Below are 23,501 nucleotides of genomic sequence, written 5' to 3' on the forward strand. Positions count from 1 at the left end.
AAAGCTCGTTACTGTTGTGTGGTGTCAACGGGGCTGTTGTCACGAAGAATTATTTGCAAGCACCAGCCACACAACCAGAATTCTTGCAAGATTTGAGTATTTAGTTTGATAGGAAATTAAAATAAAAGGTCACAGAATTTACGTCTGTCAGAGGAAAAAAGATTATATTACATTAAACAGTATTTGGAGTTCAAGCTTTAAAATATACTCCCTGAAAAATTCAAAACCCGACTTTAAAAAATATTACAGCCTTCTTGCTTCCAAAAGCCATCTTTCAGCTTGTAAAAATCACACAAGTCTTTGAAAGTGCCTTGTTTGCCACAAGCTGTAGCTAATAAATAAAAGTAAGTCTCATGTTTATGCTCATTTTTCAGCCTTTGGAAGTTAATCTGAACCACGCATCAAATGGGAAAGTAATGGGAACCGTGGTTACCGCTTTTCTAAATACAACATTAATCTCACTTGTCTGTAAGTCAGAGTATTTGGGATATGTTCAAAAAAAAAGAAATGTTACAAATTCCATAATTGACAAGGCCAACTGCTAGCAAAAGAAGAATTAACTCCTGATCTTACAGGTTGTGTTACGCAACCAGGAACTTATGGCCAAAGAAATACAGAGGCCAGTGCAGATCAGAAAAGAAATTTTGCTCGCTGACACCGCTGAGCAGCACGCAGTAGGCACGACTCCGCTAACAACCCCCAACCAAAACTGAGGAAAACAAGCACTTTTTGCAGTCACAATCGCAGGCAGCCATCTTAGTAAAAGATGACATTTGTCACTGCCAGCACTAGGAGCCCTAGCTCAGAAAAGTTTGAGGCCTTTCCCAGTATCATTTCAAACACAAAACCCATCTCTACTTAGTAGGGAAGCACACACAAATATCCTGATTTCCTCCTTTTCTGGTTAATAAAGCTGGAAAAATTGGGAAAACACACTTGATCTTTATCCAATACTCAGGTCTTCAAAGAATAAAAACATTAATTGTCACAACACCTCCCTGGGAACACAACGATCGCATTCCCCATTTTGCAGATTAGGAAAAAACACAAAGCAAAAGCTGAATGACAGGAAAACATATCTAAATTTTGGGAAACAATTCCCACAAAATAGTCCAGAAGCCTAAATTCAGCCCTTCTTACACATGTGAGCAAGACTCATAGCACAGTTTGAGCCTAGGTATCTGAATGCACATGAACTATCCATCTGTTTTGCTCAAGTTGCATACAATACAGATTGCATTCACGTCTTCCTAAAATATACCTAGAAAGTCAGAAAAAAAGTCACAGTAAAAAAAAGATTGCTCTTACCTTCTGCTACATCATCATCCACAGCGCCTTTCACCTGAGAAAAACACCACTGAATGTCATTTCCTCCTCCAGCTCCTGGAAAACACAATGCAAAAAATGAGACCCAGACCCCCCCATGAGCAACACAAAGAGCCCGTAACAGTTACTAACCGAAAATTTCAGACAGCATTACACCCGCCTACTTCCTCAGCAATGATGTCGGCACAATTGCGAGTCGCCCCTCCCCACCTTTTTCCTTTGCAGATATTGTTTTTGTCATTAGGGGCTCGCCAGCGTCCCAAGCAATGTTTGTCAAAAACAGCGTAAAGCAGCAACAGCGATAAAAGCCTCTCACCGAAAGCTCGCATGGCTCAGTAACACGGCTGGCACTAACTTAAAACACACTTAAAATAAGAGCGCACGAACATCCCACTTCACATAAAGCTTCTTCCTACTTTATATGGCAGAACCCCACTAGCACACGCACACAACTTCATCAGCAACTGTCAGAAAAGCTTGGCATTTTTGGAACATTTCAGTCTTTCAATCAACATAAAGCCACGCACGTCATTCATTTCCTCCTCCCACAAAAACAAAGAACCGAACCTACACACTGAAGGCTAAAGAAAAGAATTTTACCACAAATTTAGAGTCTCTTCGCAGAAGTAACGAAAGCAGTTATCAGCTTAAAAAAAAAAAAAAAAAAAAAAGAAACCACCAACAAATCCGAGCAGAAAAGCAAACAAGCAAGCTGATGTTAACAAGTTCTACTACCATAGAAAACGGATCGAAGAGAAAACTTCAGGAACATTACTGCCTCGGCGGAAGGCAGTGATTCATTTGAACCCTGCCACCAAAACACACAAAAAAATCACCACCCATTTCTTTTGCATTGCATTCTGAGCAAATCACTGCTGAGCTGAGTACATACAGGAAGGGACTGAAATGGGCCTGCCTTTTTTTTTTTTTTTTAAAGCCACTGTCAAAATGGAACTTTTCCTCCACACAATTCAAACAGGCTGAGCAACAGATGGCATTTACACATTAATCCAGAGGTCTGCTATCACTTCTGGCATAACAAAGAATGCAGGAGGGACTTCTTCCCTCTCCTACATTAATCTGAGGGGATAAAAACAAGTCCAAGATGGGGAAATCAGGAACCCCAAAACTGTCTTTCCAAAGACAACCAAATGGCTCAGCGTTAACCGAAGTGCTACACCACGACCAGACTCCAGCATGCATTTTTTGCTTGCCTTAATGTCTTTTCTGAAGGGCTCCAGGCAAGCAAACTACATAACCCAGCACTGCGAAGGCAAGCAGGAGCTCCCAGCTCCAGGAGAGATGTCAGAAGGCTTTTCTGCAGATACCCTGGAAGGATCCGCCGTGCTCGCCTCTCCCATTCCCCCCAAACCCGTCCAACCCATTTGCTTTCCTCTCGCCACCCTCTTCATTTGTCATTTAGCAGCTGCCACCATGGAGGCACTTAAAGGGGACAGCGTGTGAGGGAAAAATCGCCGCTCCCTTCGCATAAAGCCCAAATTCTGCTTTTCGTACACTTCGCTTCAACCAAGTGGGCACTTTTTTTTTTCCTCCCCTGGCTAAAAGAGGAGGGTGGAGCATGGAGGGGGGGTGGAAAAAAGGCAAAGCACAACCCCAGCGCTGCCTCCCTGGCTTGCTCCTCGGAAGGCAGAGCACTGGAAAGGAGCTTCAGGTTGTGGAAATGGGGGGGGTAAATTGGTTCCCAAAGGGAAAAACCGCAGGGAGAAGTGAGGAGGAAGAGCCACCCCCTGCACACACACACACACACACCTCCAGCACCACGAGCACCTCAGGATGCAAAATGGGGCTGAAGGCCCATGAAGGGACGAGGAATAAAGCACAGAGAGCCCCCCCCCCCCACACACCCCTAACCGCATCCCGCACCCGGCCGGCTCTGCCCCTAGCACGGAGCACGCCTGCTCCCCAGCCCCCCCCCGGGGGCCCGATCCTGTCCCCAAGGCCGGGCCCTGACCCCAAGGGGACGACCACGGAGCTCCGTCCCCTCAGAGCTCCCCCCTCGTTCCCCTTCTGTGGCGCTGAGGGGGCCGCGAGCCGCCCCCGGGCCGAGCAGGGGGGCGGCCGCCCCTTACCTGCCATGTTGGGGCGGCGAGGCGGGCGGGCCGGGCTGTTGGCGGCCGGGAGCGGGCCGAGGGAAGGATGGAGGCGGATGGCGGAGGGGCTGCGGCCGGCTCCGGTTTCTCCGGCTCCGGTTCGGCTCCGGTTCGGCTCCCGGGGCTGCCCCCGCTCCGCGCCTCGCTCCGGCCCCCCCCGCCGAGCGGCTCCACTTTCAAAATGGCGCCGGGCGAGCTCCGGGTGACGTCACCCGGAGGAGGGAAGGGGACGGGGGGGAAGGCGGAGCGGCCTCGCCGCCGGGCTGGGCCTCGCCGGGCCCTCAGCGGGCCTCGCTGCTCGGCATCGGCTCACTCACGGGGGGCTCGGAGCCGGGACCCTTCTGTGGGGCTCGTCCCCGGCGGGCTGGGGGCTCCCGTTTCACCTCAGGGCCCCAGCGCGGCTCCGCCGCCCTCATGGCTCATCCCCGTGTAGCCCCAGCCCGTTTTAGCCTCCACCAGCCCTCAGCCCCCCATCACTTTTTAGCTTCCTTCACCCTTCAGCCCCCCCAAACACCTTTTTGCCCCCCAGCACTACATGATTCTACATGATATATGATTCTCTGCTAAGCCCTGCTGGCTCAGAAGCCTGCCCCTTCCATCCCCATTAAGGTCCCCACTGTAGTTACCTCACAGTCAACTCATTCACTACAACCCATTTTTAAGATCTTGTCAAAGTCATCGGTTTCCCTTCACAGGTGTTTGTGCAGGCTCTTTTTTTTTTTTTTTTTTTTTGCCCCTTCTCAGGCAGGGTAGGGCTTGCTAATCCAGATTTCACTTTGAGATTCATGAGCTCATCCTGCACGCCCAGCAGTGCCACGAGCACAGTGTGCCTTCAGACAAGTTTCCCAAGTCATCACGTACACTAATTTTGCATTTCCAGCTCAAAAAAAAACTAAGAAGCTGCTTTTCTTAAATGAAAGACCATACAATTCCTAGTCAAGCACAGTGCAAAAAGAGAACTGTGGGAACTGAACACGTCTAAACAAACACACCAACGCAGTTGGGTTCCCAGTGCTTGAGTAAACGCCACAAACCCCAAACTAGCTCACGTTGTAGGCTACTTTGGACAAATGCAGCTTTATCTCAATGTTCCTCAAAAACCACACATGCAAATCAAATAATTATTGCAAGCAATGATAAAGCGATGTTTGGAAAATACTCAACACATACAGGGCATTCTAAAGTACTGCAACTCACTTAAGTTTGGGAGAATCTGGAAGCATGGATGTTGCTTGGTCCATCTTGACAGCCATCCAAAAAGCTAAAGATAAACACACCACAAGTTTGAAAACATTCACAATCAAGACAGGCTTTTTTTTTTTTTTGATCACTACAGAGTTGAGGGCCTTCTCTTATCACCCAGGTACACACTTCCCAGAGCTCAGGAACAAATTCACTCAGTTCTACAAATTTGTGGCCATATTCAGTCAATTCCAGATCTGGAACAGAAGCTGGCATCCCTCTTGTTTTGGGATTCCTTAAAGCCAGCCTTCTCAACCCTAAACAGAAGTACTCTGCAACCACTTAGCAGGAAAGATTGCAAATAAAGTCCAATTTATCCATTGCTTTCTGTACTATTAATACAGAATTTGGCCCTCACAATAGCATAAGCATTGTTTCAAGAACTTATGCTGCTAAAAAAAAAAAAAAGCAAAGACTTGCAATTAGCCCTGTAATATAAATTAATGAAGCTTTAGTACATACCTTATAATTAGAACAAAGTCCTTCTTAGAAAAGATTTAATATCACGGTGCCAGAATGAAAGATCATAATTCCAACATTTCAGGTTTTTGTTTTGAACTAACTGAGCTATAGAACATAATGAAGCATAATAAATAATTAACATTAAATCACAGCCATGGTAATTAGCAAGACAACTTGGGAATCACAGTCTTTGCTTGGGTGTTCACTTGCTAATTCAGACAACGCAAGTATTCATTCTACTATTAATGGTTAGTGCAAATTAGCAAGAGTATTTTGCAGCTCTGACTGAAAGTTTGTAAGCACATGCTTAAACTCCAGTGAAATCAAAGGGTCAGAAGCGTTTGTTCAGGTGCTCTGGGGAAATAGTAACTGTAATATGTTAAATTTCTACACAACCACCAACAGCACAAAGCTTTGCTGCATGTTTATTCCAATTATGCTTTACTCACTCGTTCTTGCTATGCAAACCAACCCCTTCAACTCAGACTAAAAGACCATCTCCAGGAAATGAAGTCTGGTTGTATTTGGTAAGGACAGTGATCTACATACAGAGTGGTCAGTTCACAGCAGCATAAATCAGGAGCTGCAGAAGTTACAACTTAAGATCTGAAATCTGACTGGTAACCAGTTTAAATAATAAATTAATGTCAAATCATTGATCAAACAACTAAGGCCCAAAGAATTATCACCAACTCATTTTGTATCTGAGTTAGTTTCCTAGTAATTTGACCCATTAGACAAGACTATAATGAATTACAATAATTCAGTTTAGAAATAAAGGGAGTAATTATCACCAAAATTATCACTGGAGTTTAGTAATAGCTGAGCCATCCAAGGTCACACGACAGTTAACATCAGGGCGATTTAATTCCCTACAGCATACTCTTCTGTACTTCGTACTGTCTAGCTTGAAGTATCTCAGCAAAAGAGGTTTCCATTGCTTTTTGGGAGAGCATTTCACAGCCTAACAGGATTTGCTCCTAGAAAATGTTTGCTAATATTCACCGTATGTTTCCCCACTCTTAATTCCATATAATTGTCTCTATGCATGTAGCCACTTAATTAACAACCATTATCGAAACAGTGCTAAGTCATGTCTTAATACTGCCAGGTTCATGCTTAAGAAAAGGTCAGGCAGCCCCTGGTTTTGTAATGAGTTGCAGGCAGACTTGCAGGGTAAACTGCACTTGGTGCAAGTCCCAACCCATCTAACTTCTTTGAGGTTACATCAACACCAACCTCAAGCAGGCAGGCCCTTAGTGTTATTTGTGCTGTGCCAAGTGCCATGCAGGGAAGTCTTCTCTGGGCACACATTTGCTTTTTCTGACAATCAGGCTTTACCTGACCTGAGTTTGCTTTCAGCAGGTCCTACTTGTAATGCCCTGAAAATCTCCATTGCCAGTGGCCAGAGATTTTCAATCATAACCAAGGTTTAAACAAAGGTTTAAGGATTTCCAGTCTTAAACTTTCCTCACAGTCCTAAGCTTGAGCATGACATAACCCCATATCAGACCCTATTCTCTAGAACAGTTCCAGTGAAGTCACTGATTTTTATATTTGAAAAGGGGAAAAAAAAGTTTCTAGCAGCTCTGAGCATCTACACTGTGGAGAAAATATTCAAAAGGGGCATAAAACATCGATCTCACCTGAGCATTCAGTGGACAGTTTAGTTTAAGTATTAGCAATGATTAAAAGCAGAAGAGGATGGTAGATAAGTGGCACTTGCAACTGGTCTGAAAGTTATTTTCTAAAGTGCCATCTCCCAAAGGAAACCATGCAACAATAATATCTAATGATTTGTAACTGAGTGCCCCAAACTATTCATCATTGAACAAACCCATGCAATGAGAGCTTCCTAACTTCAGTAAACGAGCAGCTTGTGTCACCTCAGAAGTGTAAAGTTAATTGGATTAAAGCTCTGCTATTACGAGGGGTAACCTCAGCATTTTCTTACAGAAATTACAAAGACTTTTTTCTTAACTTCAGCCTGGTGCAAGCAAACAGAAGAACTAATTAGACTTGGAAAGAATTTTATGTATTCATTAATGCAGGAGTTTGCAAAACTGGTTTAAAACCAGCTCTGAAGATGATCTGTTTAGAGCAAGTCTAAATTATAATGATTGAAACCATAATTTGCAAAATATTAGTTTAATGGATTATTTAAGCACAATTTGTACAGGTTTCATCCACCTGAATTTTGGCAGGAGATTCATTTTAAAGGGAGTGCAAAATTACAGGCAAGAACACAGGGAAAACAAGGCTTCTGGTAAAGAAGAAAAAGGTCTTAGATGTAGACAGGAAGCACCTGTCTGGGGGTAGGAAAACAAGTATATGTATATATTTATATGTACTTTTTTTTTTTTTTTAACTAGGAGGGCTCATTTGGAAGGGTAAGAGATATCCCACTATTTTATGATTAAGAAGAAAAAAAAAAAAAAGATAACTTGAGACACATACAAAAGTTACATTATTACTGCCTTTAAGTGTCTCACTACATTTTGATGAGTTATAGTTAGCTCTATGGGAGGATGAATCAAACCACAAAATAAGAGACCTGTCATAGCAAACTAATTTAATCCTATTGAAACTAAAACTGCAGCTACAGGACAAAATAGGAGATTCACAAAACCTAGGTTTATTCCTTCCCATGATATACCAGCTGAGATTAACAGAGCACATGGGATAACCTGGTATCTCTTCATCTTTGAATCTTCCACCTCCGGATAAATTGGACATAACTCAGAGCTCTGAAACCTGTTAGCAGGAGAAAAACAAACAAAAGAGAGAAAAATAAAACAACCAAAAACCAAACAAAAAGAACAGGGATTTTAAACTAAGCACCAGAAACTCAAGGCGAGGTGCTCAGAAAGTGCTTATATTCTAATAAGAGTGATTAAAGACTAGACCACATTGCCAACAAATCTGCAGCACATCCACTGCTAGGCACTTTTAAGAGCAGATTAGATAACCACCTACTGGGAATAGGCTAAGTAGAGCTGCTCCCTGCCTAAGGGCAGGAGATGCCTTCGCCCTTCCCAGTCCCAGTTTTCTCTACTGATGCAGAGAATCCACATTCTTCATCTTGAAAGTTTTCTTTGTACCATTTACAAAATCAAAATAATCCAGAAGTGATAAATGCATTCAGAGAGAATACTTTAAAAAGTATTATATCTCTTTGTGCTATTAGTCTCTAGGACAGAAATAATTCACATTCTTCAATCTCTTGGAATACACTCAGATTTATAGAATGAAACAGTAGCATCAACAATTTTTACAAAAAGTTATCTTAGGAGAAAAAAAAAAAACAAAACAAAAAAAAAACAACAAAAACACTTCATGCACAGACTTAACTGATAACACGCTGCATCTCTAAGAAGCAGGGAGTAACTCACAGGTGAAAAGAGCCTTGCTCACCACCACCTTTATGAGGCACTTTGCAGGAAGGGGAGGAGCTAAGATAAAGAATTGCAAAGGGTCTTGAACAGTTCTTGTTATTTAGTTGTTTGTTTTTAACTTCTAAATCTCATGGTCTATACACTGAAATGTTTCTTTTTGAGGAAGGGCTGCAGTGGTACTGAGGGAGCAGAATTGCTTGTTCCTTACTAATAAACCTAAATAGGTAAAAGAATGGCTTCAGCGACCTCTATGAAATGAGTTGTCTTAACAAAAGCAGGAAGCTGAAAGCAAGTGTGCTAAAAACATTGCTGTCTATAGGATTTCCCTGTTTAATAGTGGGGTTTAGTATCTTCTATTTTCGATTCTTACTAAAGCAACGTACTTTATGCATTAATTAACAAGCTATTATCCTTCACCACGAGCTGGAAGAATTACGCCTGCACAGATTTATTTCAAAAGGCATAAGTAAATATAAGTCTCAGCTCAAGTGCTATAGTTATCTTGTATGTATCACTGAAGCCATTGTTAATAAAACATATGTAAAAGGCAGCTGATCTAAAAAGAGCTCAGTTGGCTCTTTGGAATCATGTTTTTGTGCTTTGAAGAAGCGTGTAACTTTAGTAGGATATTGCAGTAAGGAAGTTAATTGCTAGCTCTGTGTGGTGCTAGCAGGGTGTATGAACTTCCCACATCAGTGATCTGACTTTGCCAGGAGAAATGTTCCTTAAAAAGCATGGACTATGGGAAGGGCTGTTTAAATGTATAATTTGGAATAAAATGCCCTTGCAGTCTTTGAAGTCAAGCATTCTTACTCCTGATCCTAGCCTCTAGTCAAGTCTTGTACTTTCAATCAGCTTGATGTTGCTAACACTTCATGGTATTTAGGGGGTGTGAACAGACTGATGTCCTAAGCCCTGGTATTGTAGAAAGAAGAAGATTTGCACAGAGAAATAAGAAATAAGAAATTCAGCTGATATTTTGGTATCTTTCAAGGAGATTCTAGCTTCTGTGATTCTAGAGAGAAATGTGAAAATGTGACATAAAAAAAAGAAAGGAGGGGCAGAACCAAATGCAAAGAGCCTCAATATATATCTTTAAAACTCTCTTGGTTCTTAAGCCATACACTATGACTCTGAGCAGTGACACTATTGCTTTAGTATTTATGGGTCATGTGTGCAAAAAATAACGTGTGCAGGTAACTAGCGTGATTGGTTTTAGTCATTCATTAACTTATCCATTGATGTACGAGTTAATTTACCTTTTAGTTTTGTTTTCTTTTTCATTAATAACAGCACAATCGCACAATATTTCCAGGTCAGTTTTTTAAGTTTTAACATTTTCTTCAATTTAGCAAATATTATTTGAGCTGAAGCTGTTCTGAAACAGTTTCTGCTTGCTTCACTTTGTCCCACAGTTCTTCTGGTAACAGGTTTATAAGAGTCTGAAGGTAATGCCAGGAATGAACTGAGAAGGGAAGGAAGGGAGGCCAAAATAGCAGACTGAATTGTTCCATTCACATGGCTTTTCTGCTAGGGAATAAGTTAACACTGTAAACAGGAGAGAGGTGTGGTTTGCAGATTGGACAGGAAATCCTTAGTTCTAATCCTTGCTGTGTTGTTGATTCCCTTGGAGACCTTGAGCAAATGCTTTCTGTTCCTATTTTTTCATTGGAAATGAACTAGGGATGATGGCACTTAACTCACTCATAGGAGCAGTCTTTCAGTTAAAACATTTATAACATACTTTAAAAACAGCTCATGGTACGTGGGCTTGAAATCAACTTGGCTACTTGCTTGAAGTTATTTCCTTATATTGCTCTGAGGACCAGGGACCTTTGGGGGCCCAAGTCATCATAGGCTTTGTTTTTCTCACTTGTAACAATGCAAAGCAGATGCTTTACCAGGGATATCAGAAAATGTAGCCCCACCAACAGCCATTGTCTATTTATGACATGCAGCCAGGCACTGCTCTGCCATCCTTAGTACCCACTGTGGCTGCATTTGGCCCTGTTGTAAAAAAAAATTCTTAAACTTTTGCCTTTGGGTTGCAGGGAGCACGCCTGCGAGTGAAGATGTGTGAGAAGGAGCGATGGCTGGGGAGAGTGTATTTTTAGGAGGACTCTTCTGTGTCAGGCCCTCATTAGAAGCCACACGCCCTGGTTGTTGAGCTGTGTGGCAGCCTTTTGTGCCCTGAGACCCCGTGTAGCAGATGCAGCTGTCTGGGAAGTTATCCAACTGTGTCTGACATGAAGGGTCCAGGAGCGGGAGGTGGTGATGCTGGGCTGGGAATACTGAAGGAGCACAGAGACTGGTGGGTGACAGCCCTGTGTGAAGGCAGAGTCATTCACAGGGTCTGTTTTTTCCATGCTTTTCCATTCTGTCTTCCCCCACATATTGCCCTACATTACTTCCTTCATCTCTCCCCTTGCCCTTCAAAATCCAACCCCCTTCTTTGATCCTCAGTGAAGCAAAAGCAGACTGAAAGTGCAGCAGGCCCGGTTGTTTTCTTTTCATTTTGTCACTCCTGTGCATGTTCCTATACGTGCATGTGCCAGGGCATGCAGATGGCCAAATAACTTTTGTGGCTTTCAATATCAGGACTCAAATCACTAAATTACCGGCTCGTGCTTTAGACATTTAGTCATTCACAGCTTGGCAATTGGGAAGCTGTTTACAAGATACCAGTGAAAGAGAGAGAAATTTGAAATTAAGCCTGCCAATAAATCTCAGTTTCTGCCACAGGCAACTGCTGCCATCCAACAGGAAAACGTATCGCTTTCTTCAAAGACCCCAGGGCTGCAATGCATTCAAGGTCTGCAGTAGAAGATACAGCCTGAAGTAGCTGTGTAGAGAGAACCCCTGAGATATAGGAAAAGGCCAAGTTGTTTAACAGTGATACTTAATTGGCCTACTCTAGGGACTATTTAAAAATCCTAGACAACAGTAAGCCCTGAATTTATCTGCTTATTGACCTTCCTCCCTTTCCCTTTCAGTGCCTTTATCTTCTTTGCACCTCTTTCAGTATCTGGAATTGACGAATTTTTCCTTTGAAGTTCCTTGTATGTGGTTTTTAACATGAACCTCTTTCTTGCTTTCTCTGCCTGTAAACAGAGAGATTTCTGTATTTATATCCCAGAAGAAAAATATATATATTTATTTACTTTTAACCAGAATTTACCTCGTAAGAGATAAATTCCATGAGGGATGAAGGAGAAGAACAAAACAACTCCTTTACTGATACTTGAGTATCAATTAATTTAAGCTACACGAATCTTGGTTTTGGACAAACACAAGTATGCAGAAGAATACTAAAATATCCTGCTTCTGAGTCATCAGATTAAATTATCAATTTTTATTTTTGAAATCCTATTTCTACTCTGTTTTACAATGCAGAAATGCTGCACTGTAGCTTCGGCTGATGGCCAGCCCTTCCAAAAACCACATTAGTTCTCCATCCTGACTCTTGGGTTTAGACTTAAAGCTGATCTCTCCTGCTGTGCAAAAAAATAAAACAGTAAGCAGGAGAAAAAAAAAAAAAGTGGAAATGTGGATTTTATTTTCCACAAGGCACTGATATTTTCTGTAGCTCCACCAAAATCTCTTCACTTACGTTTTACTGCACCCTGTTTATCTGTTGGTTACCCCAGCTGCACAAAAACCTGACCCCATGAACCTGAAAGAAAAATTTGGTTGATAAGATCATTGCTGCACTGCTCACTTAAATGTTAATATGCAATAAGTTAATTCCATAGCTTGAGTTGTTATCACTGAAGTAGCACAAAAAAATAGTAATGATTTGTGAGTATATTATGCCTTAGGGTCTTTTGCCCACTCTCTCCAAAGTCACTATAGACAGATCTTTAGTTTCAGTGGCATTTAGGTAAGGCCTTAGGTACAGAACCTGCTGACAACTTTAAAGCTGGGTGTTGACAGGTGAGCCAGACGTTTTGCTGAAGTACAGAGAGGGAGATTTTGGCCACGACTCATATATATACATACATCATTCTATGATTCGGTGATATTTATGTGTCTATGTCTTTAGATAAGAACTAGAGGTTTTAATACTTGTGTGGTGTATCTACAGAAGGGTGAGAAGCACAGTGAATAGGCACAGATACATCCAGAAGGCATCCAGATATCTTTGAAAAGAGCCATCTGCATAAACTGTGTGGAATTTAGAGGATGCTCACATGAGGAGACAAGATCCAGATGATCTGTCTAACCAGGCACTGCACAGAGATGCAATTAGTCATGTAACATTGCCATAGTGTGTTGCATGCAAAGTGAGTTCATCTGAACCACTACTGAAAGGTTTAATTATTAAAAGTGGTTCAAGTTAATCCCTTTTACTTTGCCTAACAATAGGCTGAGGGCTCATGTAAGTGTTACTGCTAGCATTATGCCAGACCGCTGGGTGAAGCTGGGTTTCTGCAGTTTTATTTCCTTCATCTTTACTTCATCTTTACTGAAGTAAAAAGTCTTCTCCCAGCCCCATTGCTTAAACCAAAATGAGGCTAGCATATTCGTGCTTCATGTCTGTCCGCTTCCCTGCAGAAGCTGTTGACTCAATTACCTATTCCAATTAGGTTTCATACAAATGGATGCTTCAAGGATACTCAGTTCCTTACCAATTCCAAGAAAATGTGATAGTGAGACAGCCTGAATTTTTGCGTCCACTGACAGTGGCTGCACCACGACTTTGGACCTTATTAGACTCCAGAGAATCCATCCAGGCAAAAATCGAAGTTTGCATCCTACCAGGTACCAGAGAATTCGGCTGTAAGGCTTAGGGACCAGGCTTTCCAAGATCCCCTCTTACGAAGCTGCTTGTTTCAGCCTTTGCTGGGTGTGGAGCCAGCCTACTTGCCTCCTGTTGGTGACATTGAATCCAAGGCTGAAAAGCTCCGAGGCGGAGAACCACAAGGTTAGAACAAGTCCGTTTGTCATTCTATGTTTTCTTTATCATTTTCTAATTTAGAAAATTATACAAAATTGAGAGTAAAGCAAACCTCTACACCCCCGTCTGCCCCAATAAAAATAAAAATCAAGAGTTTTCTGGTTTAACAGAAATTTCATCTTTCCAAAACTTGGTTACAGTCCAAATTGGACAGTTACTAGAAATATTTTCAAGTTCCCACAAACTGGAAGTTCCCTGGACTCTGTAGGGGCTCTGAGAAATCAACAACCTTATCAGTTTTGTTTCCAATAGCAGGCAGGAAATTACCAAGAACATCAATTCATTGAGCAGCTCCAGGGGTTCCCATGCTATCTGACTTCCCACAAAACTGCCAGGAGGACTGTCTTGCTGTTAAATACATTAACCTTCATGATCCACGTCTCCAAATGATGCTAAACAAGGTACTGGCTCTGAGCCAAAGGACTCAGACACTTTTTTTTCCTCCATGGACCCTGCAAAATTAAAACACTTATTCTTCTGATCAGTCCTAGGCAGCCCAAGATCTTCTGTCCAAGATCCTGAACTTGGTCTGTTGCATTACAAACCAGTGCCCTCATTAAAATTGTTGCTGGACATCCTCAGCAAAGAGTAGGTCTTTCTTTCTTTTATCCTCTGTACTTTGCTAAACAACCGCAACAACAAAAGGGTTTTGAAAGGCCTCGCTTGTCCTCTATACTATACAGGAAATGCACTTGAAAAGCTGGAAAACTTTCAGGAATTTAAACTTATCTGTCCTAATACCATAAGAATAAAATATAAAATTCATATAAGATATTCTCTGTCCAAATAAGCCCCTCTTTCCCTCCCAAATTGCAGGAAGCCACCGATTTCTGTGTCATGTTTGCCACTTATGCAGCATGGATTATGTGATCCAGAGTGCTCTAAATAAAATGGGACCATTGTAGACTAAGTACCTTGCTTTCACTGTGACTGTGATGGACGTGTGTGTACTTACCAGGAAAACATTCCAGTTCTAGATGCAACACTGAATTCTTCTGCAACCAGTGAGACATTGGTCTTGAGAGGGAGGCTGGGGAAAGAATACAGAATGGATTGGAAAATGCCATACATGGGGCCCAGTCTGACAGCCATAAATTTGTATGAACCAGAACGATGCTTATCCAGGGCTACTCCCTGCACTTAGATACGTGGCTTTGGCCATGAGACAGCTCAAATCAAGATCTCCATGAGGAGCTTTCCAACCCAGATAGCACTTCTGTTGACAGCAGGAATAAACCATCAGACCTTTGCTTTCCAAGCATCCGATGTTTATAGGACTTCTAAAGAGGGCACAGCTACACACACTGTTAAATATTATTGCTTCTCATTTTGTTCTGATACACATCAACAAAACAAAGTCATCTGGGCTAATGTTTCCACTTGCATCTTGTCAGAAATCATTCCAGTTGAACAGGAGGGTAGGAAAGTTAACTGATCATGGAAACAGGCTATATTCCCTAGCAATCTGCACTGCCAGGGATTATACAATGCTTTATAAACTGGAGCTGCCTTCATTTGATTTACAAGTTGTATCAATGGAGGATCTGCTTTGCTTGATACTGACCTGCAGCCATTTCTGGGGTAGGTTTTTAAATTGGTTAAGTAGCAAATAAGATGACAGCACAGATCACAAAGGGACTGATTCTATAGTTTTTCTTTATAAAATCAAGAGTTCATAATTAGAAGGCTGACAAGGAATTTACAGGATTAGAGTTTTGTTCTCTGTTGTTTCACATTCACAGCATGAGCAAGACAAATCATTTAATTTGAAATTAATTAATTAATTTGAAATTAAACAAGCAGGAGCAATAATGGTGCTTTGAGCTAGGTTTTGTGTGTTTGGGTTCTCTTACTGCACCTAACATTAAGGACCCTGACTTCTTTTTGTACCTCTTGATGCCACATGAATGCTACCAGGATTATTATTTAATACATGAGAGCTGAAGTTTTTTTAGGTGTAAAATGTATGTTGGGCATAGAAGATGTAATACGATGTCAGAAAAATTGCAAAAGACAACACAATGAAAACATCAGATAAAACTGCTTGAGAAATTCAAGGTAGAAAGTAAATCCCCTTGGTGGAATTTAGCCAAGAACACAGAAAATAACTGTGTGAATGTCTGGTGCTAAGATATGCAGGTATCGTAAATCCTTAAGAAATACTTAACATGGGGAGAAAAACAAAGTCATTGCTCCTTTAAATGTATACAAGTAGTTGGGATCTTGTTTTTTTTAATCTCCATCAGAGAAGGTGTAGGATTTCATGGGATGTGCCAAGCATGAGGGCATGATGCTAGATGGCTCCAAGCAGAATGGACACTTGCTTGGTTATTTTTGGACACATGAGTACTCCCGTCAATGCCGCCAGTGTTGCAGCTGTAACAAAGAGAGGCTTCTGTTTTGTTGTGGAGATAAAACTTGAGTGGATGCCTGGAGGAGGGGCAGAAAGGAGGAGGAAGACTGGCTGGCATGACCCATATCACGTTTTGCTAACAATAGCGTTAATTCATTGCTTAATTAAATAGTTAATTAAGTTCAGTGTGTGGGCTAGATAGAGCAACTAATTGTGGGCTCGTTGCATTTTTCAATTTGGTGTAAGAAAACAAAAATCAATTCATCATCATTCCCTGAATTTTGCCTACCTCACAGAGCACTGACCTAATCGATGTGACACACACTAGCTGCTCTTTATAGTGTTAATGGGTCATGCTGCAAGAGATTCCTGTGCTCCAGGGAGAATATTTAGCTCAAGGGGAAAATTCAGAATATTTAGGGAAAATGTTTGAAAATAGGAATGGAAATTTGCTGGTCAGTTTTAAAGAGGGAATCTTGGTGTAATGGTTGAAGTAAGGGTAAGACTAGAGGGAAGAGCTTGAGTGGAAGGAAGATGTTGGAGAGTCACAAAAGCTTAATAATAATAATAATAATAAAACACAAACAGTTACTTCTAAATATTTAGAAATATCTAAAAAGGAATTTAGATTTTATCTAAAGTGAATTTAGGAATTTATCTAAAAGGAATGTTTCTTTATTTTTAGTGGGAACAAAGAGTATTGGTTCAAGTGCCGTGAGACAGTGGGGAAGCCTGGAGAAGTTACAATTAACTTGCAGATCTGTGTAACAAGAATATAGAAGTCACGATCAAAATGTGAAAAAATTATGTGAGGCTTCCAGTTTATGTCACAGTTATATATGAATTACTATGATTTTTGGTGTGGACTTGACAAAGTTCTCAAAATGCTTCAAGTGGAAACCTCAGTGGCAATCCCTCCACTCTTTCCTCTTTGTTGAGATTTATTTTGGGTCCCCACAAAAATAAATCCTGGACGGGCTTGGTCAGTCTCTCCCGTTTATGTTCACATAGGTATGTGGCATTTCAGTTAATACTTAGGTCCAGGAATACTTCCAAGTTCTTCAGGGCAACTCTGGGTATTTGTCCTTGATGTACCTAAGGTTGACATTTGATGTGCAGACAGGGTGTTAGCTGTACCAGGATGGTAAGGAAGTTTGAGATGGGAGTTCAGAAATGCTGGATAATTTCTATTCTAAATTGCAGTTGTTAAATGAGCCAATATAGCTCGTAGAACAGGGAATATCTTCTCTTCAGCCTTATCTAAAGGCTTTGGTTTATACGTCTGCAAATTTTCTCTGTATTTTTTTTAGGATGAAAACAGCCAGGAGAGGGAAGCAAAAGCATAACCAGATGAGACAAATGTGAAACAGCAGCAGTGAGAAAATAGGCAGTTTCCTTTGGGATATTTCTTTACCGGCATCCTAAATACTGAATGTAAAAGGGTAAGCAGGAATTCTGAGTCACATGCACATATGAAGCTGATTAAGCAGAGACCCAGCTAGCTGAGGGGAAGTCAGTTGTAGAGTCTTCTGCTACTACTGTGTGTATGACAGTGGGACACTGGATTTGCCTACAGTTAAAAGTTGTGCTCTAAATGTGCTGTGTTAGGGAGTAACCCCCCAAATTTTCTTCATTTATCTCCATCTGTAGTCAGCCATAATACAGATGTGTGCACTGCCAGTACAGCCAATTCGAGACTCACAATGAAAGCTAAATTATACCAGCTGCATACAGCTGGTCACAATAAGTGTTTTTATGATACTATAATTGTATTTAGTCACCTAATTAGTGGTGAAAGAAAAAAAAAAAAATACCATACCAAAAAGCAGAAAAGTTTGATTAAGGGTTCCTGGTGGGGGTAGCCATAAAGGTAACAATTAAAAACAGGCCTAGCCTTGGAGAGGTCAGAGTCTGTTACTGGTGGGACATTTTCTGAGCAGGCTCACCCTGGATCTCTAATTTACTCACTAATCTGAAGAAGACATATGTTTGCACAAATTTGAAGGAAGGCAGTATGCTTTTCCAAAGTCACAAATCAGTTTTTAAAACATAGGCAATGCCTGTTTAATGTTCACCAGTGCAACTGTGCATTGACTATAAAATTCAGAGCAATATAATGCCTATTAGAGGGACCAACCCTAAGGACACTTGACAGCTGCTTGCAGTGCTGAAACTCCAAATGAGTGCTTACCTATTTTAAAGTACTCTAAATGCTGCTCTTGATTCCCATGATGTTTGCACCTTTCAGGACTCTTCTCCAATGCTGTGAAAAGATTGATTTGGGAAATTCTGTGAAGATTTCTGTGTTAACCTATACTATGGGAAATTAAATGTCTGGAAAAGGTGAGCTGAAGAGTAGAAAAAGCACTTATTTTTTTTCCCTTTTCTTTATAGACATCCTCAATAAAATTGCTGGTTTAGCTCCTAAATCAGAGCTAGATTCATGACTCAGCTGCTATTTTATTGCTACCCCTTCAATTTTGGGTGGGAAATGTTTTATATAACTGCACTGTGTCACATTTTCAGCTGAGAAAAGACATATATTACTCTGCTCCCCCATGTCCCGAGAGGCCTTCTAACCCATAAAAATGATAACGTTACATTATACTCTCCTATTAGGCACACAGTGAAATATATCCACTGATTGGTTATCTTCCAAACAGATGAAAGATGATGATTGAGATGATATACTCCTTCCCTTCCTCCCCATCTCTATCTGCCCCATATCTATCAGGGACAACAAGGAATGCTCAGGAGTTTAGTAATGGAACCCAATCTTTCCCTTCCAGGTCAGCAGTTCAAATCTAGCTTAAACTGGAGACAAGTGTGGATACCATTTACTCTTTATTGGCCTGCAACATGATGACTTTTTTCTGGGTTTCAGTCTAATTCCTGCAGTATGGGTGTCCGTGAAAGTAAAAGCCATCATCCTGGCTGGTACACTTTATTCACTGAGACATCAGAAGAGTTAAAGTCATGGAAGTCCTTTCTGGGTGATAACCCCCAAAGGGGCAGCTCTCATGTCCAATCCAACTGACTATATATTACTATTTGGCTTTATAGATACTGGTGGTTGGACTGATGTTTTTGAAAGCATTGGTGTAGTGTTGCAGAGTGTTGAGATATTTTTGGTTCAGGAAAGGCTCATTTATGTGTGAAACAACTCTTTGTGAACATGAAAATGTTGATCTCTCAATTTTCCCCAACATCTGAAAATAAAAGTGATTCCCAAGCACATGAAAGATAGCATCTTTTGGTTCCAGCATCATATGCCAGCAATCTGAAGAAGCTTGCTATGCTGTTACGTGCACTATGGATATAAGCAGAGAGCTTCAGGCTGTGATTAAGCCAATGCTTTGCACAAACCCTAATTTGGTGGTAGTTGCTAATAGCTTCTCAGAGGGATTACATCAATCATTTTTAAACAGCTCATAGAATACAATACAAACATATAGGAATGTGAGAATTACCAAATTCCTTCCTACCCGTGAGCCATTTCAAACAGTATATTTCACATAATATATAATTATTAGGATGAACTAAGTTGCTCCAAAGGCAAAGAAACCCCAAAGAAGACACTTAGGGTAAAAATATGCCCTTTCACAGGAGTCTCATAATAACTCCTAACAGAATCTTAATAAAGCTCTGAAAGTAAAGCTTTTTATTAGTAGTAACAGGCCTATTAAAAACTATAAATTAGCGGTACCAAGTTCATTATTAAGCTTTATTCAGACACAATTACAACCCTTCTGCTGGACGTTTTTTTTTTTTTCATTTGTCCTGTAGGTTTGCATGGCTGCCTGTGTTGGGTGATGGCACTATAGAAAAGTAATTAATTCCTAGAAGGTTTTTCCCATAAGGGAGTTTTCTATCAGTGCTGAAGAGACCATAATGCTCATCTCCATTTCCTACTGAAACACTGCAGTAATGCTGCCACCTATGGAAACTTTCTCAGACCTGACCTTTGCAATCCGCCTAATGCATTCGCAGCTGTGAAAACAGGATTTGAACGTGCACAATTGATCTGCAGATAAAACTCCATATTTGTTACTGGATCTTTGTTAATCTAGACATGAGGCGGCTCGAATTCTCTTCCTTCCAAATAAATTAGTTTTGAAATTGAAATTGTTTCCGGAAATTGGTCCTTAAGACAATATTTTTGCTTGACAGTGGCACCTCCAGGCCCTGATGTGAAATACTGCTGCCCCATTATGCTAAGTGCTGTAAAAACATCAGAAAGAGTTGGCCGGCACTTCCAGCCCTCTTCTTTCCTCACAGAAGCAAGGAAGATGTGAGGAAAACTTCTGTGTTTCAGGTATATACCTGATTTACTGCATATATATGTTTGTTTTGCATGTGCGTCCTAGGGCAGCTCACAGGGCCCTGAGACTGCACCAGGGCTTTACCCCCTGACCCGGCGCCATTTTGTGTGGTGGAGGAGGCGCTTGCCAGGGATGGTGCTTATCAGCATCAGCGTGGTGGGATGAAGCCAAATTTTAGGAATAATGGTGATGTGCTAGGCTGTCACTAGAGGCTCTGCACCCAAAAGGTACTTTGGGGGCATTACGAGCCGTTTCCTGCCCTGAGCTCCCCCCTGCACACAAGAGAAGATCTGAAAATGCACAGGATATGTGTGGGGAAGGGGCCTTTCCCTGCTGAAAGATGTGGGAAGGAGATAATCCCAAATGCTTGAGACAGCTTTAAGGTGTTTTTCCTCAGAGGAAAGCACAGCCTACTGGCCTTGCATATGGCCTTAGAACAGAGAACAGATTATTTATTTATTTATTTATTTATTTATTTATTTTCTAGCTAGTGGGATGAAACTAGGAGAAGGGGTGTAGTGCTAGAGCAGTTTTAAGAAAGGGTCGTGTCTCCTGCTATGTCTGTGTCAAACAGAAAGGGTGTTGTTACCTGCAGCATTAAAATATCATAGTATTTAAACTGTAATATGGCTTTCTCTGAGAGCAGGTACAGGATTACAGCTGCTCCGTGGAAATGAGGACTCCAGCTCCTTGTTTTTTTCAAACCTAGCTCTTGCTTTTGAAAAGGGAAATTGTCTACTTGCATTTATTCACACACACAAAGGTCTGGAAACACCTCCTTGAACAACCTCAACGCTCCAATTTGTTTTCCCTTCTGAACTTGTGTGAGGTGATGGTGAAAAGAAGAAAACATGCATAAAATAATGACTGCATGTATACTGGTATCTCTTTCGGAAACCTGGTTGGAGGATGAATACCTACTGTGGCCTTAACCTTGTTAGTTGTTTCCTCGCTTAGATACTCAGTGGCTTGTGGTTTGGCAGCTGTCTTGCTTGTCCTGTGTAGGGCTGTTACCTTCCACAGAGGTGGCAATGTGAGGAGGAACACGTGAAATCAATCCAGTGTTAATGACGGCATTGCTGTTGTACTGTCTAGCAGTAAGAATTGAGGAAGGAGCAAAGGCCCAAATGCTCAGGTGGTGCTCAAAAGACAAGGTTCAGCAATCACCAGTGTGCGTTGCCTTAAAATTCACACTTAGTTACTGTGGGAAAGACTGGGTTTGAAACCCTTGGTTTATATTATTGCTCGTTTTAGGTATCCTGCGGAAATACTTTTAAACTTCCTTTCTTTCCTACTGTCACTCCTTAAAAAAAATAATGCTCAATAGTATTTAGGTACTTCCAGTGCTTATAGACCCTTAAAAATAATAAATGAATAATAATAATTAAAAGAAAGATAAAAACTATAGAGATTGAACTGTTCTTAATTGAATGTGCTGCAATATGGCTGTGACCTAATTATGTCTGACTCTTAACTGTATTTCAAAGAGGTTGGTTGTCCCATATGTTTCACTTTTGCACATTGAAATATTTCAGGAAACTTGTTTATTGAGACAAGTATCTGTAAATCTAATGTTATACAGAAGCATTATGGTAATGAATGTCTGCCTCTTATAGTAAGTTATAACAATTTTGTTTGCTACTGACTATTATCTGTTCAAAACCATAATGATTTAAGCTGCCCTATGCTATGCATCATCTGAGACTCAAATAAGAACCAGGGCAATGATGAGCTGAGGGATATGCAGGTAAGTATCAAGCTGAGTGCAAGAAATGTCGTAATGGTGTAATGAAGTGGTAGGAGTTGTTTGCTGGAAATGTTTCTCTGTGCTTGTACCAAGTACAAGAGAGTTCTGAGTCCTGGCACTGTAATGACTCTAGAATTGCAAAACTCAGAATGAGCTGTTACACTGGTGTAATTTGGGGCTGCTATGAATTGTAGGCACTTTCCTCTGCATCAAGCTTTTAATCTCTGGCTAGTATACTTGAAGATAAGCCGAGGTACCAGTGCTTCTCTGGAGGGCGTTAGGACAGGTAGTCCCTTACAAGCAAGGATGCAATGAGCGTTGGTGTCTTTGTACCTTGATGAGTCTTGTTCTGCTTTTTTGATTTTTTTTTTTTTTGGCTTAATGCATCTTCTCTTGAAGTATTCCCTTTGAATTCTGGTGTAGGGACAGGTCTGGGGGAAGCAACTCGTATGCCCTGGATCTTTACGATGCCTGTGTTTCTTTTCCCCCAACCAGCAATGTGGAAACCTCAGCGGGGTAGTTCTTTGATGCTATAATAGTCCTCGGGGTGACAAGTGACTTAACTGGGAATGAAGCCCGGCTTTGTGGGCTGTGACAATGTTAGAATACACCAAGAATTATCTTGCAAAAAAAAAAAGGCTTGACCCAACTCATGGATTGTCATGCAGTGCGTCAAAACAGTTCATGGATGTGAAGCCGTCTGGTAGCCAGTCACCGTCTTTTTAGCCCAAGGACTGTACGCTTCATTTAGCGGCGGTGTGGGGTGAGGTAGTAAAGCTGGAGTTTTCAGAGACTCTCATTGGAATTCAGGCACTATTTGCATTTAATGGGGTTTGAGACTAATGTTTCTGTGCTCTTATTTTGTGTGTTGGACAGTTCTGGTGCATTCCAGCCTGCTAGGGCTTTGGGCTGCTTTATTTTTACTACCACCAAGTCCTCAAACACACAACGCAAGGTGTGGTCTTTTGAGCATTTCAAACAGCTTTAACAAAAAATATTTAGTATGTAAGCATACAGTCAAAGTTGGATTTAGATGTGTTGCTACCTGTGTTGCATTTTATTAAACCAATTCCTTTTAACTCCTAGTTCTGTCAGATACTTACTGTTTGCAAATGAAATGCAATCCCTACACGATAAGGCTATTTTTTCCCCCAAAGAGTATTTATGCTAACTGCAGAAATACATATTGGTGATAAGGACCCTATTGTGTTAAGTGTGCTGTGAATGCTGTAAAGAGACTACAGTGTTTGTAATTTAGATTAAGAGATTAAAATGTAGCGCGTGAACATTGCAAATATTAGTGGGCTTTGGGGAAAGGAATATGAGCTAACTTTCAAAGGAACTCAAGGGACTAGAGGCTCAAATGCCTATGGAAATTGGACCTTGGAGCTTATCTGAGTGAGAAAAGTGACAGGAATGACTGCAGGACTGTTCATAGCCTCTTATTTCACTAGCAGATTTCCGAGGCTGCACTGCATGGGCCTGGAAGGCAGCAAGGTAGAAGGAAAGCAGCAAGAAGAGTAAAGGTAGTAGCCTTTGATACTTTAGGAATGTTTGTGATGTAAAGCTCTCTGAAGCCTCTGACG

General features: G+C 41.3%; 1 protein-coding gene across 4 annotated transcripts in view; it reads right to left on the reverse strand.

The window, feature by feature from the left end:
- PPP2R2A (protein phosphatase 2 regulatory subunit Balpha) overlaps nucleotides 1-3,625 on the reverse strand; it is a 38,994-nt gene extending 35,369 nt beyond the window's left edge. Inside the window, exons 1-2 of one of the 4 annotated variants that reach the window (XM_032204070.1) lie at nucleotides 3,417-3,625; nucleotides 1,309-1,383 (exon numbers count right to left, since the gene is read on the reverse strand). In XM_032204070.1, coding sequence (XP_032059961.1) covers nucleotides 1,309-1,383; nucleotides 3,417-3,423 — 82 coding nt within the window. In that variant the 5' untranslated portion in view covers nucleotides 3,424-3,625. Of the gene's footprint in view, nucleotides 1-1,308; nucleotides 1,384-1,458; nucleotides 1,482-1,642; nucleotides 1,745-2,061; nucleotides 2,119-3,416 lie in introns of those variants that run through there. The other 3 variants (XM_032204067.1, XM_032204069.1, XM_032204068.1) reach the window with 3 other exon arrangements.
- Between the last annotated feature and the right edge of the window lie 19,876 nt (nucleotides 3,626-23,501).

Source organism: Aythya fuligula, chromosome 27 (genome assembly GCF_009819795.1).
Source record: "Aythya fuligula isolate bAytFul2 chromosome 27, bAytFul2.pri, whole genome shotgun sequence".
In the NCBI taxonomy this organism is placed as follows: Eukaryota; Metazoa; Chordata; class Aves; order Anseriformes; family Anatidae; genus Aythya; species Aythya fuligula.